The sequence below is a fragment of the Scatophagus argus genome, chromosome 1 (genome assembly GCF_020382885.2).
Source record: "Scatophagus argus isolate fScaArg1 chromosome 1, fScaArg1.pri, whole genome shotgun sequence".
NCBI lineage: Eukaryota > Metazoa > Chordata > Actinopteri > Scatophagidae > Scatophagus > Scatophagus argus.
In genome coordinates, this window is record NC_058493.1 from 24873068 (window position 1) to 24887401 (window position 14334).

The 14334-nt window shown below is 42.0% G+C and overlaps 1 protein-coding gene across 1 annotated transcript; it reads left to right on the forward strand.

Moving 5' to 3' along the window:
* Nucleotides 1-234: 234 nt before the first annotated feature.
* Nucleotides 235-14275, forward strand: cfap70 (cilia and flagella associated protein 70). Its single transcript, XM_046394337.1, has 27 exons — nt 235-371; nt 813-999; nt 1531-1626; nt 1767-1849; nt 2483-2554; nt 3577-3762; nt 4070-4252; nt 5004-5098; nt 5521-5611; nt 5868-6005; nt 6326-6487; nt 6770-6862; nt 7047-7138; nt 7392-7452; nt 7905-8087; nt 8201-8332; nt 8656-8784; nt 9054-9187; nt 9292-9407; nt 10023-10244; nt 10634-10776; nt 11179-11331; nt 12478-12639; nt 13021-13110; nt 13588-13689; nt 13934-13981; nt 14104-14275. Exons 1-27 carry the CDS (start codon nt 300-302, stop codon nt 14212-14214), a joined length of 3336 nt encoding a protein of 1111 aa, XP_046250293.1. The 5' UTR covers nt 235-299; the 3' UTR covers nt 14215-14275.
* Nucleotides 14276-14334: the final 59 nt, after the last annotated feature.

The following is a 14334-nucleotide window of genomic DNA, read 5'->3' on the forward strand; positions in this document are numbered from 1 at the left end:
TCCGTGCTGTAGTTTAATAAGTAGAAAGAATATATCATGGCATTCTTCTTGTTGTTGTTTTGTTTTACTCCTGGGAATCCGGTGTGTTTTTTGCTATTTATTTTGTTATTTTATGTTGACCTGAAAAGACTTTTTAAAATTCTTTCAGAAATATTACTACTCTGGCAGTCAAGCGTGCTATATTTCAGAGTTCACTTGAACTCACCACCATGCGTAGCATCGTTGCCCTGACAACGAGACTCTCGACGAGAAAAGCAGCCACGGCTAAAAACGGTAGCTAGTTATCATTTATCTCCACAATGGAGACAGCTGAAAACACCGCTGGAGCAAAGTTGACTATAAAAATAACTGTAATCCGTGGAAATAACCTGGTAAGCATATTTAAGTTAGTTAGTTAGAATAAGCCAAAAAAAAAGCAGAAATGTACAACATGAACATAAACCGACTTACTGTTTGCAAACTCCATTTTGAAGCATTAGACTGGGAATAAAGCGTTTATCACTCAAACTAACCACCGTTCAGTTTAGCTTTGATGACTAACGATAGTGTCAATTATCTCGTGCTTCAGTCTAAAATTGTGTTAGTTTAACTTATATGAATTGGTGCATAAATGCAAGCTCTGTTTTCTACAGGTTCGCATTTACATGAGACTGTCAATGTTTATTTCAATACCATAGCTGGACATGTTGTGGGATTATAAGTAGACTGCTTGTATTTTCGGTTTGTTGTTGATTACTGTGACTCCCTTCAGAGGTGGGTCATGTAAAGGATAAGAGACAAAAATAAAATGATTTTGATGATTCTCTTTTCAGACAGGAAAAAAGGCAGACGACTTCCAGAGTTTTGTGAAGGTTGAATTCGATGGACTGGTGCTGGGAGAGTCAGACAAGAAGCAGGTTGACCCTGTGGGGAAATGTGTCGACTACGACTTTACCTGCTGCCTCCAAAGCTCCAGCGATGCTCAGACTCTCAGTAACATCACCCATAAACCGATCATACGTAAGATGAGTTTGGACATATTGTTCTGCCTCCTGACATAACTGGCAGTTGTGCTAACCGGTATCTGACACTGAGGTTTCTGAACATTTGCTTTCACTTTGTCTCTTCTTTCAAGATGGTAACAAGCGTCTCCTTGATAGCTGCATTTAACAACAAGAAATGGCTTTTATCCTTATAGCATGTGGCCTAATTGCACACGATTGTCACAATGGGTAACTGCTACAACTTCAACATATAAAATCACCAGTTTTTCCTGCGGTTTTGTTGTCATTTGATGGCAATATTGATGATAGCACAATTGCTTTCGTTTTCATTTCTCATTTACCCACGACTTATGCTGTGCAGATATCTGGCCTTGACACAGCAAGTTTAGGCCCCACGAAAAAAATCCAGGATTATTTATGATGATTAATGATCATTGTAAATAATATTGGATGAATGTCTCAAAACAGATGATGATCTTAAGTTTATATGCTGTTCTGAACAGCCCTCAGTTTTCACAGCTTTGTTTAATGGCTTTGCTGTGGCCAGTGACGGTGACGGAGGTGTTGCCCGAGGAGAAGAAAGTTGAGGCGAAGACAGCAGTGCTGGGCCAAGCTGTGGTTGACCTGCTGCCACTGCTACAAGGTACAGCTGTTCCTGTTAGAAATTGTGTTTTTATAGTGCAGTTGAACAAACTGATTGGTCTCACTAAATGTCAGTTGCTTTATGTTTCCTTACATGGCAGGACTTTTAACTTTTGAAATGATTTTCACATCTGCCTTCAGGTCAGTGCAGCTTCTCGTCCACAGTCCCTCTGAATCCAGTGACCAACACCCCGCTGAAGGAGTTGCAGGGCTCCAGCAGCAAGGTCAGTTGGTTAGTTTTTCAACAGTAACATCACTCAGTTTTTGCTAGCTGCAGGGTCATAGCTACTTTCAATTACACGGAGGTCACATCTTCTGTATTTTTGCAGTTAAACGAGTGCTCAAGTGCAATTTACACCTTATCATACGATGTTGGAACCTGAACAATGATCTAAAAATTACTCACTAATAAGATGTACTGGTGCTAAAGTAACAGGTTTCACACTGTTCTCACTTAGGACGTAAATAGAAACCTTGTCAAATGAATTTTTTAAAATCCATTTTAAAGGAAAGGCATTTAAACTACACCCACAATCATGGCTGGCAAGGCTGGCAATTTAATCAGAATCAGAATTCCTTTATTTATCCCTGAAGAGAAATTCTTGAAATTAATTAACTGTGTAATCACTTCTGAAGGAATTTGAACTTCAAGTACAATGTCAAAATCAAAATATAGATTTGTCAATCTGTACACTTTTTGCTTACTAAATCGTCTGTATCTTGTATTTAATTTATTGGATCAGAGAAATACTTCTACAGATACGTAATCGAGCTAGTGCATGAGATCTTAACAAGAAGCTAGTTGTTTCTTCCAGCTCACTCAGTCAGTGAATGTTTTACAGTCACAGGGCAGGCAGAGCGTGGAGGCAGCATTTAGGGCCAGGCAGAAGTTGGTGGACAGCCAAGTGTCTTTAATGTCGAAGACGAAGGTAATTCAACCTGACCTCATTAGGGCTGGAATGGTTGCAGTCTGGGAGAATATCAAACCTCCACTCCACCACTTCTTACTGTCATATGGAAAAGCTCTCGCAGCATTCGCACGTCATGGGCTCCGGTCACACTTTTGCAGTAGCAGTTTGCAGTAGGCTTCAAACAGGTGTGATTTTTTTAATGGGATTTTGAAAACTGGATATACTGTTTTTATATGACAGGCTGCTGGGCGAGGAGTGATCAACTAGTACAAGTGAGAGACAGAGCATTTCTTCACTTCACTTCTCTCATATGCTTCACACATTCCTGATGTAGTTAGTACAGTTTTAACTGATGCCAAATCAAAGTGTGGCAGTGACTCCTAAATGTCTTCACAGGTTTTTGGTGATAAAATTAAAGGCTGATACGTTTCTCTCTCATTTTTTTAAAAAAAGGTTTTTCAAACTTTGTTTCTGTCATTCATTTTCATTCAACAATGCTATGAAAATGTATTCACATATTTTGCTTACTGCATCACAGCTTTTGTTTAACAGTAACTTTGTTGACACAACACAACATGGTTTAAGAAATATCAGACTTCTTGTGTACAGGAAAATGGAACCTGTTAAATGTGCCACTTTATAAGCCAAATACTTTGTGTGCAAAACAAGACTGGATTGCTCTGAGTGTTTAAGGTGGGTATTTGATTTTCCTGAAGGCTTCAGGGTCTCTGCGGTGAGTCCTTCTTCGTAGTCATTTTCATATGTCCCTGCCACATGTTTCACTATTATCGAATCCGTGGTTCAACTTTACACGCTGCTGATAAATTGCATTTATTACTAAAGGCCGGCATCTTTATATATGGCTAGTGTTGAGTCAAAAAATTAAACTGTCTCCATATTTTCCCGCCAGCTTTTGGAAGAGCGCTCAGACCCTCAGGTAGGAAACATCTGACACATTTTAAAGCCTTCAGTATTTGTAGATAAAGTAGTTAAATGGATAAATGAAACATGTACGAGCCTCACGATTTGCTCCCCTTCAGCAGTCGACCCTGGATGTGTGTGTCAGTGTGTCGGATCCATTGCTGTCTGAGGCTGAACTCTCAGTCTGTAACCTGCTGAGGGTGACCGTGGAAACAGCCTACTCCGTCCCTGAGTCCTGGATGCTGCTGTCTGGCCCTGCCCCCTGCACATACACCGCTGCCCTGGAGGTCCCGCTTACCGTAGAGGTGACTGCTAATGCGGTGCTCATGTGGCTCCCCTCCACTATTTCACCGAACAGAACCAATGACCGTCAAATAACATTTAGTTTTATTGTTTAAGGGAAGTGTATGCCTCTAAACTAAAAAATGTGGCGCCACCATCCCAGGCTGTCCTGCTGCACTGCAGCATTAAAGCAATGTTAAAGGAAATATGAAAAAATGAAAATGAAACAGAAAACCCATGCTGCTGTCACATTCAGACCAACTTCAAATTCGAACCATTCCAGAGTGAAGGATTTTAACGCTGTTGCCGTACCGTTCCTCCATTTCCCAGGAAGATCAGGTGCTGGTGTTCTGTGAAGGGGCGCTGAAGGTGGGGGGTCAGAAGGAGGAAAGTGGGAGACCGAGGAAGAGGCCACATCAGGCCCTGCTGGTCCCAGGGAACCACTTTCTGCCTGCTGCCTTTTTCCAGGCAGAGCCCATCGAACAGGAGGACGGCGAGCTGACTGACTTAGAGGTAAGTGTGAGTGCAGCCTGCACCTGCTGCTTGTTGTGTTAGCTGGAATGCCTCAGTGCATTCATAGATTTTACAGCATGGCACATTAATGTCACCGATTCTCATTTTCATTCCATAGCCAAACTTTTATTTGATAGACAAATTTTAAAGAAGTATTTCACCGCTGGTTAGATGGTCTTTTTTATTGATCTGAAAATTTTCAGCCTCTGTTTTCACAATATGTTGGCCACTTCCTTTTTCCTGTTCACAAACTTTCTAGATAGATAGATAGTTACTTTATTGATCCAGAGGGAAATGCAAGCATCCAGTAGCCCATTACAGCAGTGTAGGTTAGTCAGAAAGTAAGCAAACAAACAAACAAGGCCTAACTGTTAGTAGGAAAAATAGACTAAACATATACTAAATAAAGTAACATATGCTACAAACAGTACAATAGAGTGCAAAGAAAGCAGGTTGACCAGATTGACTGTGTAACTCTCTAAAATAGGTTTCTGAAAACATACATGGTGCAGTAACACAATCTTAGTTCATATTATCAAGGAAAAATGTACAATTGTTCTTTGGGACATACTGCCCCACATTATAATAATAAAAAGCTGGCTTCCTTCAAAACATACTAAGTAGGAAAAGCAAATTGACTTTAGTAGCATATCTAATAGTGTAGAAGAATAGAAGAAATAAATGGCTCAGCATGGATGCCGAGTCAGTTATGTGGTTGGTAATGGGCCTCAAGGTCTAAATGTTCCCACAGGACCGAGAGTTTCGCAATGAGTCAGAGACCACGAAGAACAGAGTGAGCTGGGACACAGAGATTTGCTGTTTCCTGGATGCAGGAGGAAATACGAGGTCAGATGCACACACACACAACTCACTCCTCCTCATCTCCTCCTCCTTCGGTATGACCTTCATGCCACCTGATGGCCATGACATGTCAGAGTTTATAAGACAGGGACAGTCAGTTATCAGATTATTGGGACTATGTCTGGACTTTCAGGAATTTCTACTAAAGAACCACATTTGAGGATTATGGCAGAATGCAGCTACTTGTAAACCTGGTCCCCTCTTTCAGTGCATTTCAGGCCAAAGGGAAAGGAAATCAGGGAGTCACAGAAAAGCTACTCAATCTTTTCACTGATTCTACCTTGAGATCATGAGCCTGGGATTCTGTGATCTCTGTAGCTCTGAAGTTAGGTTCTTAGAGTAAAAATCCAGTCCGTGTGAACATGAACTGGACAACTTATGTGTATCAGTTATGACTGTAATTTCAGGCTTCGGCAGAGGATCAATGAGAGCAGGCTCTGGCCAGTGGAGATTACGAGGTCGTTGGCTCCGCTTGCAAAAGCAGCAGAAACCAAACTGGTGAGAGGGCTTTGTTATTAAAGGATAACTTCATTGTTCACTGTGTCCTATTTTATCTTGCAGTGTTTAAATCCACAGGCAGAACTACAGAATTTTAAGTTTAACAAAAGTTCATGTGATGATTTGGTCTCCAGTGGACAGTTTGAACGAAACAATCTGGGAACATTTGCAATGTTTTGTGGTTTTGTGCATGTGTGTGTGTGTGTGCATGTGTGCATGTGTGTGTGTGTGTGTGTGTGTGTGTGTGTGTGTGCAGCTAGCTGAGGAGAGTCCAGAGATCCCCTTCCACGGTGTTGCGTTTGTGGACATGGGGCGGCTGCTGTATCCTGGAGTCAGCCGCATCCGAGGAGCATACAGCATCCAGTCTTTCTCTGAGGCTGAGATGCTGAAAAAGGTCACACAAATACACACATATAACTCATTTACTTTCTTTTTTGTTCATTTACTTTGTAGAGAATTGTATTCACTAGATCAAACATTTTACAGTGACAGCCAGGAATGAACTATACACAAATGTGGTCAGTTTTATCTCTTTTATGTCCAGTACAGAGATCTTATGTTATGGGATGTATGCTGCACAGACTTCTTTTGTCATGTCTGATAAATAAATAAAGACTTTACTCAAAATACTAAATAACTCTAATATTGCCAACACAATACTTGTACTGTTAATCCTCTTTCAAAGCGACTCTGTCACTGATCTTGTACTTAAAGGCCAAGCGGAGTGACAGTGTGTTAAAGGAGCAGGCCAAAGCTGCAGCCAAGCTGGTCCAAGCTCGTGCTGGCTCAGCTACGGGCTCTTGTAAGGCTAAGGCAGGGAAGAATTTGAATGGAAGCCCCAAGGGAGCCAAGGATTCCAAGGATGCAGCCAAAAAGGTCAGCAAGGCCCTGACGGTCAGAAGAGGTTAATTTTTACTAGAAACACAATTTCCATCAGCGTAAAAACCCATGAAACATTATATTGTAAAACAAGTCCTTAAAAGTTTTTGAAAGTTTTCCAATCTGAGCAACACCCAGTGGTTGTTTTTTTTTAAAAATAAATACAATAAATAGACAGCAGCTTGGAGATTTTTTAGTTTACTAAACGGTAACTTTGGAAGTCTCAGCTTTTATCTGTGAAGGCTGGACCCTGGAGTAACCTGTTTTTCATCATATCAGCATCCTGGTGGTCAGAGCAGGATGGCTGCAGTGGGCAGCGTGACCGACAGCCTGAATGAAACTGAGCTGCCACACGTCGATACGGAGGGAAATGTAAGCTCCTGCTCAGCGACAACACAACTCCTTATCAGTGCAGCAATACACACAGTGGGCAATTACTGTACATCCTTAATGCTATAATGCTGTAATACTATAAACCTATATCCAGTTTACGTGCTTATTGTTATGCAATCTTTTAATTCTTAGCATATTAACAACACATTTCTGTCCATGACAGATGTATGCAGAGGCCAGAACTTATATTATCATTGAGATAGCCTTGGATAAACCGCTGGTACCCAAAACATCTCCAGAGGACCTGGCTCGAAGGTATAGTGTCACACAAATCCTCTAAGTCCTGTGGTCACTGAGTTTGTCCTGGTTGTACTGGTTACATTGTTTTAAGAGAATGTGACTCCAAGCTAACAGAATTTGTTCACTTTTGGTTATTAAAATGAATAAAGACGAAGCGACAGGTTGCATTTGGTCGTCGCCTTTTGGGGCTCTGACTGTGGAACATGAATGAGTGTGAGAGTGAGAATGAGAATGAGAATGTGCTGTGATGTGTGTCCATTTCCTGCAGGGTGAAGGAGTTGATCCCACCTCGATCTCCACTTCCAGCAGGCCCTAGCAGAGCAGAGAGAGTAAAACACAGACACAGTTTTATACACACACACACACACCAATCAGCCACAGCATTAACACCACTGACAGGTGGAATGCGTAACATTAATAATCTGTTTACAAAGCAACCTTCTGCTGGGAAACCTTGGGTTCTAGCAATCATATGGATGTTCTTTGACATACACCACCCACCTAAACATTGCAGACCAAATACACCCCCCTCTCCATCTTATGGCAACAACTCCTCCCATCAGCTATAGCTTCCACCTACCTGGACAAGGTGCCCCATCACATTCTGAAAACAGCTCAGGAATGTTCAGGGACTACAATGGCCTGCAGACAACCCAGATCTCCATGTGGTTTTAATGCTGGGGCTGACCGGTGTGCATACACACACAAAGAAAGTGAAACCTGGCCCCAGAGGGGGGTTACTTGCTTGCTGTATTCTCTTCATTGGTGTGTGCTCCTGCAGGCAGTGCTGGACTTCCACAGACAGATAAGCAACGTTGTGACCAGTGTCTCGGACCAGTTTAAGGCATTGTTTGGAACAGGATGCAAGTCTTCAGAAGACTGCAGCCGGGAGCAAATTAAGGTTCAGCTAATGGGAGCACTTAATGAGTCTGGGAGATACTTCGCCTTCAAAGAACAGATGAAGGTCAGAACAACCACACTCGTGGGGGGGCTCTTCTGTCACTATTCGGGTTAGTAAGTCTTCATGTGCATGTGTGTACCTGTGTGTGTGTGTGTGTGTGTGTTTCCGGTGTGTAGCATGCAGTGGTGAGGATTGTACGTGACACGATGCAGCAGAAAGAGCCATTCGCTGAACCTCAGGAGCTAAGGACTTTTGTCAGCAAGCTCTATGCTTACCTGGTGGACGAGATGCACATAGCTCTCAACAAGGTAACACACACAGTTGTGTTGTCATCACTTTTGGGGATATTACATAGACTTCCATTCATTTCCTAGAGGCTTAACCACCACCTAACCATAACGATAAACATTCCTAAATGTAACCTGAAATCAAGTCTAAACCCCAATATTTAATGATTTACATTGTGGGGATTTGTGTTTTGTCCCCATAAGTAAGGCAGGTCCTCACAGTGTGACTGTGTAAACAGACTTTTGTCCCCACATCTATAGGGATACACACGCACACAGACACTGTACATATCTGTTTATATACTGCATATTTCTGTTAATTTTTATCCTCTTCTCCTCTCTAGATTTATTCTGATGACACTAATGATGACTCAACAGATGAAATCCAGCTCAGTTCTTCTCAACTCAGACATTTTGCCAGAGAGGCTTTGCTTACTGGTGATTATCAGCAGGCCATTAACTACTACCAAGAGGTGAAGTAACACACCAACCTTTCCAAAAACTTGTGCTCTTAACATAAATGGGGAAAGAGACTGACTTACATGGATAAAACAGATGTCAATCTGTTCACTTTTTTCAGGCCTGTAAATCTAAATAAACGTGTGACTAATTTGTTTATTTGTTTTTTGCAAATATGCTTTGTTTGTTGATGTTAAACAAGTCATGTTGTGGTAGTTATTAATTATAATGTCTAGTGAAATGACTAGGGTGGCCACTGAGTTTTGTGTTTGTTTGTTTGTAGCTGGTGGTGAGACATCCCAGTGAGGCCTCCTACAAGTGTGAGTGGGGAAGCCTCTACATGCTGACTGGAGACTACATGAAGGCTAAAGAATGTTTCCATGACGCTGTGTCCATCCAGCAGACACACCAACCCAGGTTCGAAATGCTGCAGTTAAACTGAAAACACAAAGTCATCATAACTTTAATTCCTGTCTTTGAACTGGGGATCCCCATATGTCTTAATATTCTTGTTTCTCCAGTCTGATGTTGTGTGGGGTCTTGGCAGCCAAGTTTGAGCATTACGAGGAGGCCCAGACCTTTCTGGAGCAAGCCACCACTGTAGGCCCGCCTACTGTGGTGGCCTGGACGCTCCTGGGTGAGATGAAAGTCTGTATTCCCACTCACTGCTGTTTGACCTGTGATCCAGCTGCCACAACAGAACATATAAAGACTGTTACAGCCAACACTCAAATACCAAATATCAGATATTAGCCAGTCAGTGTTGTCTGCCCCTAATATGATGGAGGCTCCCATAAGGCACTTGTAATGATATGCTGCATAGGTACTTTCTATTAGTTCTATTGTTTGATCCATGTTGTTCTTTAATTCTTGATTCAAGTGTAATGTGTCCCAGAGCTTAACTTCATTAGGTAGGTCTTTAAAAGCTGATTAGTATAATTTCTCTGGCCTGGTTTTAGTGCAGTTTTAGTCTTTAAAATGCTGTTTCAGAGGTTTAAAAAAAAAAAAAAAAAAAAAAAAATCTAAAAGTGGAAAATCAAAAGACAATATCTGATAATGAAAATCAGGTAATCAAAAATGGTCAGTTTTGAAGATATTAGAAATCAGCAATCGATATTTACCAACACCAGTTGAACAACATTCATATAAGCCCTCACAAAGTGACCTTATATGACCCTGAGCAGAAAAGCAGCAGAGGTGCATTGCTGAGAAATGTGTAGTCTCATTTCATGCTTCTGTTTCTGCTGTCCAGGTTTGCTCCACGAGAGCCAGAACAAATCCATTCTAGCTGAGAGAGCTTTTCTGGAGGCCAGAAAACTGCTGAGGGCAAAAGAAGCAAAGGAGCAAACACCGAGGGAGGAGGAGAAGAAAGAAAGGACAAAAGATAGGGAGGAGATAAATGAGAAGGCGAAAGATGAGCAGGAGGAAGAGCACGTGGCTGCACCTGCGTGCCAGTCTCCCCCTGTTGAGCAAGGTGAGATGCAGCAGGAGTAAAGGCAGCCATCATCTCAGTGTTATCATGTGTTTTTTTTCTTGTCACATGCAGCACAACCATAAACGGAGAAACACTCTTGAGTGACGAGCACTGGTGCTAGAGGTAACTTTCGGTGATGCTTTGTGCGAGTGGCTCTGCAATGTTAAATATCTGCAAATACTGAATCTACATGCTGTAGTCTGTACACGGTTTGGATGCACTCTGTTGGCAAGAATCGTCAAAAAATAAGCATTGTTTTGTCTCTTGTGTTCATCATATATTCGGCGAAACTTTTGGTGCGCTTCAGCCTGAAGGTCAGTGGCAGAGAGTATGGCTTCTCTGATCAGCCAAGGCTACCTGACACTGTTATTACCATTTTCTCCTCCTAGACCCAGATTGTGGGGACCAGGTCGCAGGACCACAGGAGGAGCCTCTGGCACAGAGTGTCAGCTCCAGACCAGCTCCAGCTAAACTCTCCTCCACCATTTACACGGAGACTGTTGATTTCCTGCTGCAGAACTTTGCCCTCCAGGTAAAAAGACAGAAAGTGGCTGTTCAGGCAGCTGAAGTCCAACTGGGTAAATATGAATAAAAACAACCTGCAGTGTACAGTACTGCTGTAGTGTCATTTTGTGACTTTCAGCTTACTGTGCTATGAGGTCAAAGTGATTTATAGCTATAATTAATCCTCCAATTTCTGGAAATTGACAGTTGGCTATCAAAAAACCACATGTGAGGAAAAAAGAATTTAGTTTCTCGGATCTCAGATGTCAGAAGATTTTTGAATGTGGCAACAAATATGTTATAAGTTATCTACATTCGTGCTAAAATGAACAATGGCTTCCTTGAATGTAGAAATCTAAATTGTCAGCAGTGATGTTTCAACAAAATTGAAACATAAACAGTCCATGTGGTGGTCTCTGTTTTCTGTCAGATGGCGGAGTATGCTCTGTCCCAGGAGCTGCTCTTGTCAGACGGTGGTTGCAGTGTCTCGTATCTTCTTCACCTGGCCCAGCTGCAGCTGCTCAGAGGGGACTACTGCAATGCTGTTGCCAGCCTCAAGGAGGCGATGTTTCACAACAATCAGGTACTCATGCTGGCTGCAACACTGAGTAAAGACCGGGTGGAAAATGTGACATGTGTGGTTCACTGCCTCCGTACCGCTCAGTTGGTTTGAGCTCTCTCTTTTCACAGTCTGTAGTTCATCTCATGTTAAACTGCAACAAAGATTCACATTTGGTTTTGGATTTATCAACTTCTTTCGCCTCAGTGTCGTTTATATGCAGAAAAATATGACTGACTAACTGACTAATTACTGAAATTAGGAATTTAATCAGCAACTGGAGAGGAGCAAACTGACAAACAGGATTAATGTGTCTCTTGAGCAGATTATGACGAGTGTTTGTCTACACAGTACATTTGATTTTACTGCACTGAGCCATAGAATACTTGTTACAGATTTAAAGCTAAAACATATAAAGAGCTGAAATCAGAAATTCATTTAACTTTGCTGAGGATGTAGGACATAACTATTCCTAATTTCTGCAACTATATTATAGTCTAACAGACAACTTACATTTTTTACTGTCTTTAACTACTTTATCAATATGTATGGAAATGGAAATGTATGGATTATCCTACGTTGCCTTTAAATTATGTGTGAAATTTTCCAATAGGATGGCAAAGTGATTAAACTGGTCCAGGAAACAGCTGTTCCCCAGCTTTTAGTGCCTCAGTGTTCCTTATTACACAAAAACAGTTATTTTATTGCCACTACATAAAAATGTTAAACCTTCCCTCCTGACAGTTTTGTTTAGTTTGTGGAAAAGCACAAATTTTATAGTAACACTGAGTCTTAATGTTTGTTGCTTTGTCGCTGACTAAAGCCATGAATCAGAGTTAAAAGCGAGAACAAAACATTCTGCTACAGCTGTTAAATTCTTTCATATTATTCCAAAACAAAAAGTGAATTGAATTAAATTTCTACTGAAGTTCTGATGAGTTCAGTAGACAACTAAATAAGTTTGTGTTTCATGCAAGTGCCGAACTACGTCAGAACAACCACAAACCACCAGCCAGTTTGTTTCGGTGAACATTCTTTTCAGTTTGGTTTAGTTCTTTAACATTAAAGTGATGTAACTACACAGCAGTGGCAGAGTGAGCACCAGTAAACCTTAAAACCAGCATCTCTTCCCTCCCCCAACCTGAGAAGTGTTTTCCTCTCTGTGAGCAGGATGTGGACGTGTGGGCTCTCGATGGTCACTGTCACTACCTGCGAGGGGCGTTCAGGGATGCCCAGGAGAGCTATGAGAGGAGCCTCAACTTTCTGCAGCAGCCATCAGACTCTCACCTCATCCTCCTCCGCCTTGGATCCATCTACCTAGAGCAGGGGAAGGTCGGATACTGAGACGAGCTCTGCTGCTGTTTGTTCAGTCGGTTTACTCATGTGTACTGTACCTGCCGATGAGTCAGGGGAGCAGATTTTATCCCGTGCCTTTCCAGAAAAGACCATGAATTTCACCAGTCATTCTGAAAATACAGGTGGGACTCCCACCTTTTAAAAACTGGTCATGGCAAGTTATTCTAAAATAACAAAATTGGACAAAAATTCATGAGGGGAATGGGGTTTTCCTGGTTGCTATTGTATTGCTGCATGTGAATGTGTAACTCTACGAGTGTGACATGAAAAAGTGCACTGTGCTGTAAAAAGTTGCTTGTGTAATGGTGAAAGCCAATAACTACTGTGTAACTATATCTTTATTTTTTTAACTTTCAGTTTGAGCAGGCCAAACTTGTCTACGTGCAGGCTTGTGAGCAGTCTCCATCCTGCCTGACCTGGCTGGGCCTGGGTGCCGCCTGTTACCGGGTAAAACTCCACCTCCACCTCCACCTCCAGAACACTGACAGAAACAATGGCAACCTGAAAATATGTTTGAATCAAGTTCAGTTCTGCTTTAGAAAGGCTCCAAAACAGCATTCTTTCTCACATGTTGTATTTTGTGACCAGGGATCATCAAAAGGTTTCAAATTAAGTATCAGCAGCGGCACCAAATGGATTATTATCCAAATGGAGATTAGTACCTATAAGATGACACTTTCATAATGTGCTGTGATGTGAACCGAAGACTAAGTTTGCCCAGTGAATTTTGAAAAGTGATGTATCTCTGCATCTCCCAGTGGGCCATCACGACAAGTGTAGGCAAAGCAAAACGTTCATTCCACTACAGGAGAGACTTTAAATCTTTTGTGCTTTGTATAATGAGGGCCAAAATGAGTTGGAAAATGCCTGTTTATATTTCATGTTTGTGTGTGTGTGTGTGTGTGTGTGTGTGTGTGCGTGTAGCTGGAGGAGCTGTCTATAGCTGAGGAAGCTTTGACTGAGGCCAACCATTTGAATAACCAGCATGCTGAGGTGTGGGCTTACCTGTCGCTGACCTGCCTCAGGGTGAGTGATGAATCAACACAGGCCCCTCCCCCTCCCTTATTCAAGACAGCATGTGACACAATGGACAGGCAGGACTTATCATATTTCTCAGCTCCAACACATGTGACCTGCGTCTTCAGGAATGTGTCCCCTGAATTTCGACACAGTTAAACGCGGCTTCATTTTTTTCACCGTCTACAGCCGGATTTCTCCATGCAGGCCGCGGGGACCCAAACTAATCATGTAACGCACCTTTTGTTTTCAGTCTGGCAGACAACAGGAAGCAGAGCGGTTTCATAAATATGCAACAAGGGTGGGTTGTTCCAGCGTTTTTACCAGAGATGCAATAGCTATTTCAGAGTCACATCTTTGTTGTCGTTTCACATGAAGAAACTCCCATGTAACAAAACCTTTTTCTCCTTTCTTGGCAAACAGTTCAACCTGCAGAGGAAATCACTCTTGAAAGAGTTCAATGAGCTGAAGGATCAGCTCCGCTTCGGTCATCTGGTGTCATGCTTTGGAACGAGCTCCGGAGCAGTTGTTTAAATGTACATTTCATTCCATTGTGTCTACATGACCAGCACTTTCAAAAAGACATTTTATTGTATTTTCTTGCATATGTACATTTACTGTGAAAACAAAACACCACCATCTCGGATGCACATG